Source organism: Pleurodeles waltl, chromosome 6 (assembly GCF_031143425.1).
Source record: "Pleurodeles waltl isolate 20211129_DDA chromosome 6, aPleWal1.hap1.20221129, whole genome shotgun sequence".
NCBI classification, from domain to species: Eukaryota; Metazoa; Chordata; class Amphibia; order Caudata; family Salamandridae; genus Pleurodeles; species Pleurodeles waltl.
The window spans coordinates 730,231,195-730,250,473 of record NC_090445.1 but is presented as its reverse complement, the minus strand read 5'-3'; the positions used below and the strand labels follow the sequence as shown (position 1 = coordinate 730,250,473).

The window sequence follows — 19,279 nt, the reverse complement described above, 5'->3', positions numbered from 1 at the left end:
CTTGTTTTGCTAATCTATGTTCCCCCAAGTCTCCCGATAAAAATGATACCTCACTTGTGTGGGTAGGCCTAAAGCCCGCGACAGGAAACGCCCCAAAACGCAACGTGGACACATCCCATTTTTTTTAAAGAAAACAGAGGTGTTTTTTGCAAAGTGCCTACCTGTAGATTTTGGCCTCTAGCTCAGCCGGCACCTAGGGAAACCTACCAAACCTGTGCATTTTTGAAAACTAGAGACCTAGGGGAATCCAAGATGGGGTGACTTTTGGGGCTCGGACCAGGTTCTGTTACCCAGAATCCTTTGCAAACCTCAAAATTTGGCTAAAAAAACACCCTTTCCTCTCATTTCGGTGACAGAAAGTTCTGGAATCTGAGAGGAGCCACAAATTTCCTTCCACCCAGCGTTCCCCCAAGTCTGACGATAAAAATGATACCTCACTTGTGTGGGTGGGCCAGGTGCCTGCAACAGAATAAGGCCCAAAACTTGAAGAGATAGAAGGGATAGCACAGCAAGTTTATAAGGGCATATTCTTTTATACATCTTTAGACGGACTCTGCTTTGGGGACCCACATAAGTGAGGTGTCATTTTACTTGGGAGACTGAGGGGAAAACTGGGGAGTAGGAATTTTGTGCAGGAGCGGTTATCCTACTAAGAAAGGTCAGGAAAATATGCTTTTTTATGCAAATTGTGAGGTTTACAGAGGAGTCTGGGTAAGAAAATGTTGGGGGAGCCACGCAAGCCACACCTCCCTGGACTCCTTGGGGTGTCTAGTTTTAAAAAATGTCTGGGTTTTGTAGGTTTCCCTAGATCAAGGCCGCACCCAGGACCAAAAACATAGGTGGCCCCTCCCCCCAGGTATTTTTGTAATATATCATTTTGATGTGTGCACATACGTCCGTGATGTGCCAAACACTAAAATTGTGAAAAGAAACACACTTAGGTTATGTGAAAAAGACCCCTCACCCACCAACCAAGTTGGTGACATGCTTTATCATCGGGGTCCCACCCGAGGCACCTAGCGTGTCACAGGTGTGCTGCGACGCCTGATTACAGCGGAGCAGGTTTTGTAATTTTTACCACACATACTGGTTGGATTTGGCACGAGGGTGAGTGATGGTTCAGTGGATCAAATTTTATTAACAAGAGATTTCACAAAAATGAAATGCACTGCTAATAACTGAAAGGCAAAAAACTGAACCAATGACTCACAGCTCGTGAGCTGTAAAGCCGCGACAAGGCACCAACCGCTTTACAGTCCATTCACACACCTTTCATACATGACACGCACAAGACCATTCACACCGCCAGCCACGGGCCCAGCACATTACAACACTCACATCGACAGACCGCGCCACTCAAGGGCCCATCACTTACATACGCCCACATGCCTGATACAAGAATCACACCAGCTGATGGGAGTGTGGACTGCCGTTTGGCTGGCACCGCCAGCCAAGCGCCACCCCACGCACACCGCCAGCCAAGCGCCACCCCAAGGACACCGCCAGCCAAGCGCCACCCCACGCACACTGCCAGCCAAGCGCCACCCCAAGCACACTGCCAGCCAAGCGCCACCCCAAGCACACCGCCAGCCAAGCGCCACCCCAAGCACACCGCCAGCCAAGCGCCACCCCAAGCACACCGCCAGCCAAGCGCCACCCCAAGCACACCGCCAGCCAAGCGCCACCCCAAGCACACCGCCAGCTAAGCGCCACCCCAAGCACACCGCCAGCCAAGCGCCACCCCAAGCACACCGCCAGCCAAGCGCCACCCCAAGCACACCGCCAGCCAAGCGCCACCCCAAGCACACCGCCAGCCAAGCGCTACCCCACTCACACCGCCAGCCAAGCGCCACCCCAAGCACACCGCCAGCCAAGCGCCACCCCACGCACACCGCCATCACTTTTTTTGTTTATAAACAACAAAGAAACCACTAATTATGAAATAAGCACAAAACTACAAACACAAAAGCTCTAACTAAATTCATGACAGAGATCCCAACCGTGAAACATATGAAAATATAAAACAGACAGCTTACGCTCACGGTATTTCCCAGAATTTTTTTTTGGTATGGTAACTTCTGTAACAGCCGGGCACACACAGCCCAGGCTTTGAAGGGCATTCGGGGCAGTACATCCGGCTCTCCCTCCGGATTAATCTCCGGGCACATACTCTACATTTCTTTGTGAGCAAGTCTTTTTTGGGAGTGGGAGGAATGTGATCTGGAAAGTGCCGATCTTTCAATCTAGCCACATCCTCCACCACTTCTACTCTAGGAACTCTTGCCGGTTCCACCACAATAAGGCTTTCTATCACCGACTCCTGAAATTTAACAAATGTCATCCTTGACTCAGGTGGACAATCCTTGTATACAATAAAGGCATTAAAAGTTGCCAAATGAAATAAATGTAGGGCCAACTTTTTATACCACACATAAGACTTACGAAGAGCAGTGTAAGGTTCCAACCTCTGATCTACTCTATCAACACCACCCATGTGCCTATTGTAGTCCAAAATGCACGCAGGTTTGCGCACTTCCGCAACCTGACCCCAAACAGCCACAGGGGAAGTACTCTCATCATGGATGGTCAATAGCATGTACACATTCCTCCTGTCTGAAAATTTCAGAGCTAGCAGCTCATTATTCCGCAAGGCACTGCACTGTCCCCTCTCAAGTTTTTTACAGACAAGCTCCCTTGGATAACCTTTCCGGTTAGAACGGATTGTGCCCCAAGCAGCAGTGTCCACCCTAAACAACTCCTTGAACAACTGCACTCCAGTGTAGAAATTATCTACGTACAAATGGTGACCTTTGTTAAACAGCCGTCTAGCAAGTTCCCACACAATTTTTTCGCTAACTCCAAAAGTGGCCGGACAACCAGGAGGGTCAATACTGGAATCCCTACCAGTGTAGACCCGGAAATTATACACATATCCTGTACTGCTTTCAGACAGCAGATACAATTTAATCCCATACCGTGCCCTCTTACTAGGAATGTACTGCTTAAAAACTAAACGCCCCTTGAAAAGGACCAAAGACTCGTCCACACTTATCTCTTTGCCTGGAACATAGACCTCTGAAAACCGATCCACAAAATGATCAAGGACAGGCCTAATCTTAAAAAGACGGTCACAATCAGGGTGATCTCGTGGCAAGGCTAAAGCATTGTCTCCAAAATGCAGCATACGAAGAAGAAGCAAATACCGATTACGTGTCATAGTTGCAGGAAATATAGCAGTTGCCATCAAGGGACTAGTAGACCAATAAGAAGCCAGTGACGGCTTCCTGATCAACCCCATCAAAAAAGACAAACCTAAAAACCTTTTCATCTCTTCCATATATGTGGGAACCCACTGAGTAGCTCTAGACTGAGGCTTAAGTCTGGCAGCGTTGTCCCGCAAATATTGCTCTGCATACACATTTGTCTGCTCCACAATCTCTTCCAAAAATACATTGTCCATAAACAAGTGAAAGAAATGGACAGGCAAAAAGTTTTCCGTATTAACTCTACACCCTGGGAGACCAGTAAATGCAGGTAACTGTGGCTGCTCCATGTTTGGGGCAATCCAGGTGTCAGGTCTTCTAATGGGAAACCCTTCAGCCCCAGGCTGCTGCACTCTTGGCACATCAATGTCCTCCTCTAACACAGGCCCTTCACCTGCACTGAGAGTAGCTTCCTCATCAGAAGAATACTCTCGGACAGAAAACTCACTTACAGAATCTCCTGCTTCCTCCTCTGCCTCAGATGCAGAGTCAGTGTCGTAATCATGGTCTGAAGACGACTCAAAGAGCATGCGAACAACCTGCTGAGCGGTCACTTTGCGGCTAGCCATGATCCTAACAACAAATGGATTGCCAACAACAACTAGCACTAAAATAAGTAATAAACAAAGTGTAGCTTTATCACAAAGAGTTATGTACTACAAAAAACTATACCACTCGCCTGAAAAAGCTACTCACCAAGCAACTACTCTGCACAGACACAGCAATCACCAATGATATCCCACTAAAAAGAAAAAAAAAAAAGAAAATTAGACATATGACAACACAAACATCACTGTGCTCAAATCTAAGGACAATGTCAAACACACAATACTGCATATAGTACACCACCTACAAACATGTCATTCATGCATGTCAACAATACTCCTTTGGAGTAAATTGCTTTCACTTACCTAAAACATGCAACTATGCAAACCGCAGGACAACTACTGCCAAAACCGCAAAGATCCACAGCAAAGGAAGCAAAAGTGTTGAACTAGAAGAAAAAGAAGAAATAAATTGTTATAATCACAAATACAAATACTTTGCCAGTTGACAAACACCCCACCACCAAGAACTTAGAAGTTGTCCCTGGTACCTAAGTGGATCCTGCCACCCTCGGGGGTAGATGGGCATAAAAAAATTGCCCAATCTCCCCCCCAGGGGGGCAGAAATGGGCAACACCTCTGTGCCCCCTTTAGGGGGCGACCCTTCGCAAAGGGGGCACCCCCTGCACAACACAAAACAAAAACAAAAAATCCCTGCCGTATTGGTGGTTTCTGCCCTCCTTGGGGGCAGATGGGCCTACAAAAATAGGGGCAGAGATGGCCAATACGAACTTTCCCCACTTTAGGGGGGTGACCGTTGCCCAAGGGGTGCCCCAAAACACACACCACACACACATACAGCACAATCCCCGGCGCCTAGTGTGCTTCCACCCCCCGGGGGCCAGATCGTCCAAAAAATGGCTGGTCTGCCATCGGGGGGGGCAGAAACAGAAAAAAAAAAAATAGCCCCCCAGGGGAGCGACCCTTGCCCAAGGGGTTGCCCCCAAAATAAACAATAAAAACAAAATCCCTGGTGTCTAGTGGATTTGGCCCCTCCCCGGGGGAAGGGGCAAAATACTAAAAAAATAGCCCCCCAGTGGGGCGACCCTTGCCCAAGGGGTCGCCCCCAAAAGAAACTTTACAATAAAAATAAATCCCTGGTGTCTAGTGGATTTCGCCCCCCCTCTGGGGGCAGATCCGCCGGAAAAAAAGGCGATCTGCCCCCAAGGGGGGATGAAATACTAAAAAAAAATTGCCCCCGGGGGGGCGACCCTTGCCCAAGGGGTCGCCCCAAAAATAAACACCCAAAATAAAATCCCTGGTGTCTAGTGGTCTTCGCCCCCCCCTGGGGGCAGATCCGCCGAAAAATCGGCAGAACTGCCCCCGGGGGGGGCGAAATACTAAAACAAATTGCCCCCCAGGGGGGCGACCCTTGCCCAAGGGGTCGCCCCCAAAAGAAACATGGCCAAGAAAATCCCTGGTGTCTAGTGGAGATTCCTGCTCCACGATCGCGGGCCCTGCCCGCGATCGTGGAGCAGGAATCTTGTGAAAACAGGCACAGGGGGAAAGGAAAAACCCTTTCCTTTCCCCCCGTGTCTGTTTTCACCACCCCCCGCCCCCAAAAACGGAAAGGACTTACCTTCTGGGTCCTTTCCCGATGACGCGCTGGAAGCAAATGGCTTCCAGCGCGCCTGGCAACACTAGATGACGTTGGCGCGCTGTGCGCTCGCTGACGTCATCGGATTGCCGGGGGGGACGGGGGTGGAAGGGGAAGCTCTTCCCCTTCCATCCCCGCCTTGGGGGGGGAAGGGGGTGCAGGGAGGGCGTGCTAGCGCTCCCCCAAGTTCCCCTGTGCCTTGGACGAGGTGACCTTGTCCAAGGCACAGGGGAACTGTAGCCCTGGACGAGGTCACCTCGTCCAGGGCACAGAAGCGGTTAAAAATACACTGAATGGTGGGAGGAGTTAATATTTTGGGGTCCATACTAATCTAGTGTGGGGACCTAGAGATGATATAGACAGAAAGAGTGCATTGTGGTGAATGTTTTGAAGGTGGTACTGTTGTCCTAGGACCACCACAGGCTGAGTTATGAGCACAAATCTTTTGTAAAAGTAATGCCCTGCAAAGCATTATGGGGCCAGTTTCCGTGCTGCGAATATTGTACTATGTTGATATTTCAATTGTATTGCTTAGAACAGCCCTTAGGGGACACCACAGTGAAAATAGCATCTGTGAGAAACATAGTCATGTAACCATATAGATAACTCCTAGAGCCATAATCACATGAAAAGAAAATGGCAGAAGGTAACGCAAAGTTCCATATATTTAGCCCCTAGAGGGCGTAGTGCCTTACACATTTTCTGAGCTAACATGCCTACTGCAATGGCATTACAAACTCGGCCATTAAAAAACAAACTACTCTCAACTCTAAAGGAAAAGTTCCAGCCATGAGAGAGCTTAAATAGACACTGAATGGTGGGAGTGGTTATTTTTGGTTCCCCACTAAGCTAGGGTGGGGGCTCAGAGATGATGAAGACAGAGCACAATGTTGTGAACGTTTTGGTGGTGGTCTCATTGTCCTAGGACCATCACAGGCTGAGTTATGAGCAAAAATGTTTTCTAAGAGTAATGGCCTGCAAAGCATTATGAGTTGAGTTTCCCTAGTGCAGTGAATATTATAGTATCAGCTCTCCCGCTGTGTGAGGAGACCTGCTTTGAGGATTTCTGTGTTTTTTACATAAAGAATTTATCAATTACAAGTGTTTTTGTGAAAGCTATGAAGTGTGAAGGGGAGAGCCAAAAGAAATTACTCTGATTAGGTAACTGTGAACAATGTGACCAGGGTTTCTATATCGCTGATGGAGTTTGTGCTGTTCTGCGCTATTTGCGCTGTGAGTGCCATGGCAGCCATGAGGCATGAAGGGGAGATGCAAAAGAAAAAGTTTGCCCACCCTGAAGCATATCGACAATTGTGCATTAATCCATGTAACAAGGTCAGTCTGCAAGGCGGGAACAAAACCGCCTCATGCGGGACAAAGCTTTACCAATGGCATCAAGGAATTTTTGAAAGACACGCCCACGTATGAGTGAAAGTGATGGGTGTGTAAAAATTTGGAAGAGATTTGAGCTGAAGTACGGTGTTGCGTTCTTACTTCAGAGGAGCTGTAATAACTGGTCCAGACTTCTCCAGATAGAATACAAGGTTTAATAGACGAGCAGAAGCGCAACACTGAAGTGTACCTTTACCCTTTCTTCCCGCCCAACATTCCAGATGGTATAGGGAATATTTCACCCTCGAGCACAGAACTTAGAGTACAGTGCTGTATAAATGAACATACAACTACATAATGTGATCTACCCCTTTCAGCTGAATCTCCCCTCTTCGTTTAGGAGCTGCATCCTGGAGCATCTCGCACCCCAGCGGCCGTCGGGTCAACAGGCTCCGCAGGAAGTTCAAGAGGTAAGCATTTTAAATGTGCATTTCTCGGGCTGTTTGATTTCGTAGCCTAATGTAGCGTGTGCTCTATTCAGCTTAAACCTGGGACCGATGGACAGGTGTTCACCTTCTAGTGCAGGAACCCACCCTCCACCATTCTCACCCGCTCCCGTTCCACGGCAGGCTGCGCGAGGACATCCTTAATACCCACCTCAGCATCCATCCCTCTGCGAAGTAACCCGAGGCATGTCCTGAGGGAACTCCAAGCCAGTGTTGGGGAGTCCCCGCATCCTTCTGAAATATAAGGAAATGTAAAAATACATTTAAAAAACTACACGGAGTGTGGGCGGTATCTGTCGCAAGGGTAGAAATACACATTAAAAACGGAAAGCTGTTTAAAATGTGGGAACATTCTAGGACATTCATCCTTTTCTCATATAGGTTCCCGGCCATCAGAATGCAGGCCTAGATAAGCCGAGGCCCTCCGAGGGCATGAGGCTAAGAACTCAATTACAACAACCCACATTTGCAAATTCCCTTTAACTGCCACTACCCCGCCCCCTTCCAAAACACATCTGCTCTGCTGGAGAAGAAGCTTGTCTGCCACCTGCAGCCCCAAAACTTGAAAGGCCGCAGATAATTACTGCAGGATTTAGAGGAGAGCAGGCCCAGCTTTTCCTCTCAACAGTTGTTGGAGCCGAGGGAACAGGTGTTTGGGAGGGGATGGTGCGTGATGCAAAGGAAGGGGTGGTATTTGAGGGCCACCAGAAAGGTTTCACACTTCATGGAATGTCCGGACAGGAGTCTCTCTGCGAATAAAGCAAGGACACCGTTTTAGTTTTTATTAGGGAAGGTGGGCATATTGTACGAAACACCCTCGGAATCCTGCATGTTATCGCTTTTGTTTATGTAGTGCACACAAGGAACGTGAGGTTTTGTTGATGTTGTATATAACATGTCATTATCGCCATCTCTGTCACTCATAACATCGATCCCTGAAAGGTAAAATAAGTATTCTAATTGCATTCGCATGGTCAGGGCGGTGCAGGTGCCGACCATCTGGCAATTTATAATTACATGCCTGACGCTCAGCTCTGTGACATGCGCTTAACACACTTGGCTATTTTACAGGTTGCAAACTCCTAAGCTGATGATAATAGGTTGAGTTACGACAAGAGTTGTCAAGATAGTTTAGTCTGGGTACCCTGGGTGTCATTGGTTGCAATCCCAGTGCTGTAGATTTAACGCTCCACCCTTTCAAGGTTGATTAAACCAGATACCCTTAAAATGCTTAACATCGATATCTGTTGTTACCGTCATTGGGTATCCCAGTAGGTTTTAAGCACTTTGAGCTCAGTGGGTTGGGCACACGAAAATTAAATGTGTGCTTAAACAAATACATTTGCAAGGCCAAAATCGAAATCATGGTTTGACCATTTTCTTCTTCACAAATTGGATTTGCGAATGACTATATTCTGCAACCACAGCTGAAGTTCCACAACTACAAATTTAGCGCTGAGACAGATATTAGTCGGAGGGCCTGTCCGCAAAAGTGGGTGAACATCCACTGCACATTGCGGTTCGTTTCCTACAGTGGAAACAGTTGCAAATGTACAGCTGTGAAGGGGAGAAGTTAATGTAGGTCTGGGATGGAGATGATGAGAGAAAACCAACAGCTATAAAGGGGGGTAGGGCAAGAGTTTTTTTTTCCAAACATAAACAACATTAGCTTCAAAATCCAGATGAAATATGAATTGAACCATAAATTAGGATTCTTGATTGGACTCAGAATACACTGATGATTTTAACCCCTATGGAGCAAAGTTTCAGCATAGAGATGGTGGACCAAGAGACTTGTGCAGTAGAGTTCAGTGAAAAACCAGGACCCCAAGACTTACCAAGTCCCTCCTTTTGTTGCTTACTCTTTGCCTAAATTGTCTCTGGCTTTGATGTTGCTTTCTTAGTATTTTCACCCACACAGTCAGTGCTTTGCCTTTAAAGGAACGTGGTTATTGGTTGTACCTCCTTCACATCTACTGGATGTTCAGTGGATTCACTTGCCTTTACATGAAGTGATGCAGAGAAAGTGTCCATTTTTATCAGTGGTGAGCGAATGGCGATCCTGGGGAACGTCTTCACTGAAGGTATGGGCCCTGTTAAACAGAAATGTCTTCACGTTTTCCTAAGAAGGTTATAATTGGTGGACTTTTGTGAACTTCCTGCAGTCTCTTACAGTCTTGGTGAGACAAGCTTGCCACTTAGCGTATGCCGGCACCATCAGGATCGGAGTGTCATGCCTTTGGGAATTGTATGCTGGGCCACTTCTCATCAACATGATCTCCAAATGGAGTGAATGGCTTTAGTAGAGGTCTTTTTGTTGAATGCAGAGAAGCTTGAAGGATATCCCATGCTCAATTTGCAACCACATGTGGTGCCCAACGACCGTGGTGGTAATAAAGAAACTGCAGGCTTCAGTCAGTAGTTTGGCCTTCTTGTCCAGATCACTTTTATCAGGAATAGCATGGAACATCCCTATCCCCTAATCTAGGTGACACTAGAGCTTAGATAATGCTGCAGAAGAGAGGGAATAATCTGTCTGTCTGTCTATGTGCAAAAAAGGAAGTAGGGAACTCTGAATAGCTCACGAATTTTAGGTGAAGAACTGCTGATTTGTATGCAACACTCTTTAAAACTACTCATCTCAAATGTCTATTTTTCTAGAAGAGTTTTTAAGGGTAGGATTGGCCCAGCAGCATCCTCGCGGAGCTAGAAAAATGACAACGTTCCTTGCCATTTTTGCGGCAGTTTCTTTAAGCATAGGATCAGCTAGTGCTCTCCATGCTGAGCGTACAAATGATAAAATAAGTTTACCATGCCAGGCAAAGTATTAAATGTGTGGACTGGTAAAATACCATAAAAGCCAGCCTGGAATTAATAAAAGCAGTCCCTTATGCATATTTCAGTTTTCTTAAAGGCTGTCAGAGAGGCACAGCTTTGTCCAGGCACAAGGGAGCATCCAGTAGGAGTAAAAGCAATATCCTTTCGGACTTGGAGGGCTGCAAACATTATGCAAAAAGGTAAGTAGGGAACTCTGGCTAGATCCTAAATTTTAGAAGGAGAGCTAGAAAAACAGACATTTAAGGTAAGCAAATTTAGAGTGTTGGTGGTGTTGTAGAGTGTTCCATCTAAAGGAGCTGTTTTATGTCTAAATGTGGTATATCAGCAAAATATCTGACATTCTGAAAATGACTCCATTAGTGGTGTGTTTCTCACGTCTTCCAAATGGCAATGCGGCACTGCTCCACTGTACCTAAACAGCAGAATGTATTATAAAGTTATCCCTGTTATCATTTGGTTATTCCACCCCAGAGTTCCTAATATCAGAGGCATTGATAAATATGTAGAGGGAGACATTGATAGAAATAACACAGATCACAATTGGGACCCTGAGTGCCACCTTAGAGAAGAGGAATTACTGGGGTAATCAGTCATTCTATTGTCAATTCTTTCCAGTATTTCTCCTTTATGCTTCCTCTGCTTTCAACAAGGAGAGTCCCTGAGTGGGCATTATGAGGCAGTAAGAAGTTTGTAGGGTACAATCAAGGGGAGCTTTAAAGGGTAGTAAGTAGTTTTAGGATTCAAGGAAAGGTAGCGTTATAGAGTAGTTAGGGGTTTTCAGATTCAGGTATGGGTGGCATTAACCAACAGTCAGGGGTGTGTTGGGTTCAGAAAAGAGTAGTTTCAAGGGGTTTATAGAGTTGAGGGAAGGGTAGAATTAAGTGGAAGTAAGATGGTTTTAAGCTTCAGGGAAGGGTAGCATTAGTGGGTAATAATGAATTTTTATGGTTCAGGGAAGCAAGAGTTAAAGGATAGTAATGGATTCTTAGGGTGCAGGAAGGGTAGCATTAACCGGTAGCAAGGAGTTCTGGGTTCGGGGAAGGGTAGTGTTAAGGAGCCGTAAGGGACTTTTAGGACTTAGGAATGGGTAGCATTAAAGGGTGCTCAAGGGTTGGGATACAGCGCTGGGTAACATTAAGAGATAGTGGTGGCCTTTGGGATCCTGGAATCGGTAGCATTAGGGACAAGTGAGGGTTTTTAGGGATCAGAAAAGCATGGTAGTAGGGGGTAGTAAAGAGTTTTTAGCATTTAAGGTGGGCAGTTGTAAGTGGTGGTAATATTTACTCCAGTATTAGAACTTTCATAGATTCACATGCTTGAATCATTCCCCGTCGTCGAGATGGGAGTCCCCGCTGTGTAGCAATGTTATGATAACTAAAGTGAATACCGGCCGAAAGCCCATTACATTAGTAGTCTATCACTGTCTTTTTGAGGAAAATTACCCAAACCAGGTCTCAGCCAATCAGGCTACCCCTTCCCTTAGAACACTCCTGTGAGAAGCTTCAGTGCCTCAGATTTTCTACTGCACGTTGTGCTAGGGAGTCTCCACTAAGCTGTGTTCAGTCATATCTTTCTGGAATTTATTCTAGTATTTCTTTCTCCTCAGAAATGACTGTTTCTAGTCAAAGATTTCCAGGTCTCTTCTCTAGACTGCTTTACACTCAATTTTTGTGAATTTTCAGCATGTCTGACAAGGAGAGGACGAGTCTCTTCAGAGCCCGCAAGACCTGTCGAAAAAAGAGGCTTCACTTTGAGGACCCCACAAAGACTGCATTTACTGCCTTTATCCACAACACTCTGCCAAGGACTGTAAGGTATGCAGAATCTTTTCTAACAAGACCCTTAAAGACAGAGAGGGAAGGCTTCTTATTTGGGTCCAGAAGCTGAAAACCAGAATCCTGTTTCTGGGTGGAACAGTGAGGACTCTTCTATTTCCTCCAAGCAGGCTCAAAAAAGGGACAGATCACCTCAGACTGGTCAGATGGAAGAACAACCTAAGAAGGCGGCTAAAAAGACCAAGCATGGGTCTTACAAAACACACAACTCTTCAGGTTCTCCTCACAAAAGGGCTCTGACATCACACAGGAAAAGTAGTGAATGTTCTTTCTCCTCAGAACATAGTCAGAAAGCGTCTTCTGAACCTCCTCTGCCACCCCCAAGTCCAAGCAGTCTTCCAAAACGCCGTCTGTCAAACCGTCAATGAGATCGCTGACGACTACATTGACGAGAACCGTCTGCACAGCATTGTCGATGACACCTACAACGATGACGGTTTATACAGTGTTCTCTGCTTCCAATGTCTATACATCTACAACTCTGTCGTCGTCGGCCTCCTCCGTCAGGCGTCAACGCTAAAATAGTTGGTTACCTCACCTCCGTTGACGGTTCCAGCGTCGAGAACATTATCGACGATGACATCCTTGTCATCAACGACTGCTCTGTCGACGAGACTCATACAATCGTTATCACCATCGACAGCATCGGTGATACCGTCGACGGGCCCATTGACGTAGTCGACGGTGGATATTTCAGGGAAACCAAGGAAGTTAAAATCCCTGACACCTTTGCGCTCATCGCCCAGTAAAGTTTCACCTTTGATTCCTGCTCATCTTTTAGAGGGTGATTAAATGGATGAGTAAGGGCCACTTAGAGCGGCCCATAGTCCTTCTGAGCTACATATAAAGTGTCAGGATCTGAGAGACGATAACCAGTATGACCCTCAGTCCTTTTATTCTCCTGATGTTCAGTATTCGTATCGGGAACAAATGATTCCTATGCCAGGATCTCTTATTTCAGACCTCCAATGAATGTTAGCGGACTATAGGAAAAGATTTCCACCAGTTGAATCGGAAGACCAGCAGACAATTATACCTTCACCGGTACTTCCTCCTTCTACGCCCGTTAGACCACGGGTATTACTATTGGATGTGCCTCCACACACACCTCTTTCGGTTCCACCACAGGACCCGTTAACGTCAGGTGATGACGGGGAAGATCGGGAATTGACAGATCATATCACAGAATAGGATGATTATCAGATACATTCACCATCTTCAACCTCTCCAGTCCCTGCAGCCTCTCCACCAGGTGACATTGGTGGATTTCACAGTTTGTTGGAACGGGCAGCAAAAAGCTTTGCACTACCTATGCCTACAAAGCAGATGGACTGCTTTCTCTATGACTTTAAGGAGCCCTTTCAAAAAAGCGTAAAATCGATGCCCATAATAGACTACATATGGAGCAAGGGTATTAAGGTCATGAAAAATCCTGCCACTGTTCCAGCGGTCTTGCCCCACTTGGATATGAAATATAAGGTCCAGATGACGCCCCAGCGTGCCTGACTGGACATCCCAAGCAGGATTCTGTTATTGCTCAAGCAGCACAGTGCAGGTCTAGAAATCCTTCGGCTCCAATCTCTGCTCCACCTGATAAAGAAGGGAGAAGGCTTGATAATATTGGAAAGCGTTTCTTCTTGATGTTCTCTCTTACAGTAAGGATGTCAAACTCATTAGCTGTTATAGAAAGATATAACAGGCCGCCATGGTCTGACATAGCTCCTTACATAGACCAACTTCCTGAGGAATCAAAAGCAGAAGCAATGAAGATAGTACTGGAAGGGAAAAAGGCTTCAGCGGAATTCATCGACTGTGCACTAGACATTGCTACTACAGCCTTTCGTCAGCTGGCAGGCACAGCCTTTTTAAGGAGACAGGGCTGGCTTTGCACAACATCTTATAGACTGGACGTCCAGAGCAAAATTCTTGACTTGCCTTTCAATGGGTAAGCTCTTTTCGGGAAACATGTCGATGAGGCTCTGCAAGCCATTAAGACGGATACGGACACAGCAAAGTTCCTTGGAACCCTGCAGCTCAAAAGGCAGGCCTTTTGGGGTGCCAGAGGAAGGGGCTATCCATCCTACAGAGGGGGGTTCCAGGAGTATAAATATCCTTCTTCCGTCTCAAATATTCCATCCTTTTCGAGCCTAATATCAGCAGAGGCAACCTCCGTAGACAGCATATGCTAGAACCGCGCATAGAACAAGAGCAGGACGACCAACCAGAGAAACAGGTTGCAGGCAATTACTTCTCTCTTACTCCGGCTACTTATCCTTCTTCAACTCTCATAATAGGGGGAAGGATTTCCCGAATACCTGCACAACTGGCAGATTATCACCTCCGACCGTTGGGTGTTAAACCTAATTCAATTTGGCCATGCACTGGAGTTCATGCAAATTCCACCACCAAGACCCCCCCTCCTCCATGCTCACTGAAGAACCTCAAGCTCCTCAGAAAGGAAGTCCGGTTGATGCTCAAGAAAGGAGCTATAGAGAGGATGCCGGCTCGGGACAACAAGGGGTTTTATTTTCGTTTCTTTCTTGTCCAGAAGAAGTGGAAAAATTGGCATCCAATCCTGGATCTCAGAGACCTGAATACTTACCTCAAAAGGCAGTCATTTGGTATGATTACGTTGCAGGATATCCTTTCGCTTCTCAATCCAGGAGATTATATGTCAACCTTAGATCTTCAGGACGCATACTTCCATATTCCTATACATCAATCTCACAGAAAATTCCTCAGGTTCGTAGTAGCCGGAGAGCATTCCCAGTTCAAGGTACTTCCTATCGGCTTCAAGTCGGCCCCCAGAATTTTCACCAAGTGCCTGGCTCCAGTAGCGGCTTTCCTCAGCGGTGCAAATTTCAATGCTTTCCATATCTGGACAACTGGCTCATCAAGGCAAGGTCCAGTTTGCAGATTCGGAAAGCGACAGAAGCTTGCATAGACCTATTTGCCAAACTAGACCTAACTATCAATCACAGCAAATCAGCTTTCCAACCCCTGAAAGTAAGGACTTTCCTAGGTGCAGTTCTAGACACATCCAGTTTCAAAGTGGCTCCTACAAAGGAAAGACAGAAGAAACTAATTTCTTTAGCCAGTCTTCTTTAAAAAAAAAAAAAAAGTTCTGTTTCAGTTCGCCTCTTCAAGTCCCCACTGGGAATGATGTCTTCCTGCATCCCACTGGTACCATTCTGTCGACAACGTAATCAAGGTTATGAAACCAATGAAATCACATCTATCTTGGTGGACACAAGCATCCCACCTATCAGTAGGTCTTTCTTTTCTTCCACCTCAGGCCCCATGGGTGATCACAACGTATGCATCCCTGGAAGGTTGGACCTTCCTTCAGGATCTATCTGTCAAAGGCAGATGGGACTCTCATCAAAAAATCTATCATATCAATTATCTCGAACTGAAAGCAGTTCACTTAGCGCTTCAAGCCTTTCTGCCAAAGATAAAGAATTTGTCGGTAGACATACGTACAGACAACACCACAACGATGCAATGTCTGAACAAGCAGGGGGGAAACCAGATCCCTGCTTTTATCTCTAAAATCTCAACGTATCTGGAACTGGTCCATCCTACATGGCATGCATCTTTGAGCAGAACATGTTCCAGGCACTGAACGTCATTGCGGATTCTCTCAGCAGACAGAAATCATCCAATCACGAATGGGAGCTAAATCAAAATGTGCTGGATCGCATCTTCTCTCAGTGGAGAAAACCAAACCTAGATCTTTTTGCCACTACCCAGAATGCAAAATGCTTGTATTATGCAAGTCGGGATCATCATCCGGGTTCTTGGGGGAATGCATTTTCAATAGCATGGTCAGGAATTTATGCTTACGCTTTTCCTCCCATTCCAAGAGTCCTGGCCAAGATCAAGAATGAGAACTGCAGGATACTTCTGGTAGCCATAGCATGGCCTCGGCAGCATTGGTTTACGGAGTTACTTCTCCTGTTAGAGAGGCGCAGCATACCTCTGCCAGTGATACCTCGCCTGTTAACAATGGACGATGGTCAGGTTCTCCACCCGGATCCAGCATCGATTCATTTGACTGCCTGGCTTCTGAACACCATCAATTCGAACATGTGAACATTCCTTCGGACTGTAGAGTCATTCTGGCCATAGTGGCAGCTGTTAGCACCATTAAATCATATCGACTTAAATGGCGAAGATTTTGTTTGTGGTGCAAACAAGCACAGGTTCATCCTTTTTCCTCATTGCCAGAGCAAGTGCTACCTTATCTCCTTCTATTAGCCAGGCAAGGTTTGACAAACTCTTCAATTAGGGTCCACTTAGCTTCTATTTCACGTTATAGGCGATCAGGAATTTCACCATCCTTGTGGTTGACAAGAGTTATCAAGCAGTTCCTTAAGGGGCTTTTTCGTTCTTTCCCGCCGGTCAGACCGCCACCGACATCCTGGCAGCTTAATATAGTTTTGTCTCAATTGATGAAGCATCCATTTGAGTCCATTCACAGGGAAGACTTAAAGTTCCTGTTATGGAAGGTTGCACTTCTTCTTGCCCTGACCTCAGCTAGAACAGTTAGCGAGATACAAGCTTTCACGATCCAAAGCCCTTTCTGCAGTTTAAAGATGATTTAGTAATTTTGCGAACAAATCCAAAATTTATACCCAAAGTTCCTTCTGACTTTAATATCAACCAGCCAGTTTTTCTAAAGCCGTATTTTCCGAATCCATCAACGTCAGAGGAAAGATCCCTGCATTCATGGACATCAAAACATGTCTTAAGTTCTATCTGGACAGGAAGAGAAGTTTTAGAAAAAAAAAACAATTATTTGTGTCATTCACTGCCCCTGGGAAAGGGCAACCGATTTCTAAACAAGGAATTTTTAGATGGATATCTAGTTCTATTGACTTTTGTCACAAAGCTGCAGGAAAGACCCTGCACAGAACATCGCATGCACACTCCACTAGGGCTGTCACAGCATCCGCTGCGCTCTTTGCTGGTGTGCCCATACAGGACATTTGCAGGGCGGCCACCTGGAGGTGTGCGCACACTTTCACAAAGCACTATTGCCTGGAAGAATCGTCACAAGGAGATGTGGCAGTGGGCAAGCCGTGCTGCGGCATCTTTTCCAATAACGGTGAGCTTTACTATTCTCCTACCCAGTATAATGGTCATCACACTGTATGATAATTAAGTTTGTCTTCTTTCCTTCACAATACGCCGGTTGTTGTTTAGCACTGAGTAATGATTCTTTGGGTTCCATAATTATGTAAAATTTTCTATAATTTATTGAATTGCATCTTTCAATTGATATAAAGTGTTCATCATACAATGTGCTTCACTGCTGCTTACTACTCTGATTCAAGCATGTGAATCTATAAAAGTTCCAGTACTGGAGTAAGAAAATTAGTTACTTACCTGTAACTGTAGTTCTCCAATATTGGAATCTTTCATAGATTCACATGCAACCCTCCCTCCTCCCCTGAGAATCTCACCATTACAGGCTATATTCCTCAGCTTCTTCAGCACTCGTGCTGTGGGAAAATATGAGGCACAGGAGTGTTCTAGGGGAAGGCGGTAGCCTGATTGGCTGAGACCTGGTTTGGGTCTTTTTCCTAAAAAAGACAAGGATAGACTACTAATGTAATGGGCTTTAGGCCGGTATTCACTTTAGTTATCATAAAGTTGCTATTGTAATACACCGGGGGCTCCCATCTCGACGATGGGGAATGATGCAAGCATGTGAATCTATGAAAGATTCCAATACTGGAGAACTACAGTTACAGGTAAGTAACTCATTTTCTTTTTTGGGGTTCAGGGATGGGTAGCGAAAAGGGCAAGATATACTTTTTTTAGGTTTCATGTAAGGGGTAGTGTTACGGAGTAGTAATGGTTTTTAGGGTTTAGGGAAGGTAGCATTAAGGGGTAGTACATTTTTTTAAGGCTTCAGAGATGAGTACTGTGCAGACGTAGTTTGAGGTTTTGAGGGTTCAGAGAAAGGTAGTATTAAGAGGTAGTAAGTTTTTCTGGTTCACAGCAGGGTAGTGTTAAGGAGTAGTATGGGGTTTTTAGGGTTTAAGTTAGGATAGCTGTAGAGGGTAAAAGGTTTTTTATAGGTCCAAGGTGTGGGCAGCATTAATCGGTAGTAGGGGCTTTTAGGGTTCAGGGGAGGGTAGCGTTTCGAGGTAGTAAGGAGTTTTTAACTTTCTCAGATAATTTGCATTAGTGAGTAGTAAGGGTTTTAGAGATTACGGAAGGGTAGTGTTGAGGGGCAATAAGGTTGTTTTAGGGTTCAGGAATAGATAGCATTTAAAGGTAGCAAGAGTTTGGAGTTCAGGTAGGATTATCATTAATTGGTGGCAAAGGGTTTTTAGGATTTAGGCAGGGGTAGCCTTAAGGGGGGCTAAAGGTTTTTGGGGTTCAAAGATGGGTATCGTCAACAGGCAGTAAAGGGGTTTTAAGGAGGAAGAAAGGGTAGTGCTATAGGGTAGTTAGGGTTTTCATGATTCAAGGAAGGGTTGCATTAGAGGATAGTGAAGGATTTTAAATTCCAGAGAAGGGTAAGTTAAGAGGTTGTAAAGGATTCTTTGGGTGCAGGGAAGGGCAGCATTAAGAGATTGCAAGGGGTGTTTATGCTTCATGGAAGGGTAGCTTTAGGGAGCAATAAGTGACTTTTAAGGGTCAGGGACTGATAGCATTATGGGTTATTATGGGTTTGTAGGGATAGGGGAAGGGAGTACTATGTGGTTTTTAGGTTTTAGAGTTATGGGATGGGCTGCTGTAAGAGGTGGTCAGGGATGGATAGAGTTAAGAGGTAGTAAGAATTGTTTGAGGTCTCAGAAGGGTAGTGTAAATGGGTAGTAAGGGAACTGTTTCTACGGTTTAGGGATGCATGCTTTAAGGATAATGGGAGTTTTAGGGTTCAGGGATAGGCTGCGTTAAGAGGCAATAAGGGGTTTTAGGATTCACAAAATGGTAGCATTAAAGGCAAATAAATGTTTTTTTAGGGATTCAGGGGTGGGTACTATTTTGGGTAGTAGGTGATTCAGACTGAAAAGGAGCACAACTGCTTTGAAAGCCAGTGAGGATATTCTTTGTTCCAGTCAGACGAATCGAGAAGATCACCACCATTTAAGGACCCTTGACATTCAAAGGCTGGAAATCCCTGTCTATGTTATCAGCCTATCGGGCCTGAATTGTGTTTTACTACAGTGGAGCAGAGTTGTTTGGATTCTAGTGTGTTTACTACCATTAGGGAGGCTTTAAATAGCGCAGGGATGACGGGGGCAAGGGCCACCTGCCTCAGCCTTTTATTTGTTGCCATGGCACA

The 19,279-nt window shown here is 45.7% G+C and overlaps 1 protein-coding gene across 3 annotated transcripts in view; it reads left to right on the top strand.

Annotated features, from left to right (window-relative positions):
• Positions 1-19,279, top strand: part of LOC138300212 (restin homolog) — an 898,198-nt gene that overhangs the window by 447,276 nt on the left and 431,643 nt on the right. For all 3 annotated transcript variants that reach the window (XM_069239250.1, XM_069239251.1, XM_069239252.1), the window contains exon 12: positions 7,198-7,267. In XM_069239250.1, coding sequence (XP_069095351.1) covers positions 7,198-7,267 — 70 coding nt within the window. The remainder of the gene's footprint in view (positions 1-7,197; positions 7,268-19,279) is intronic.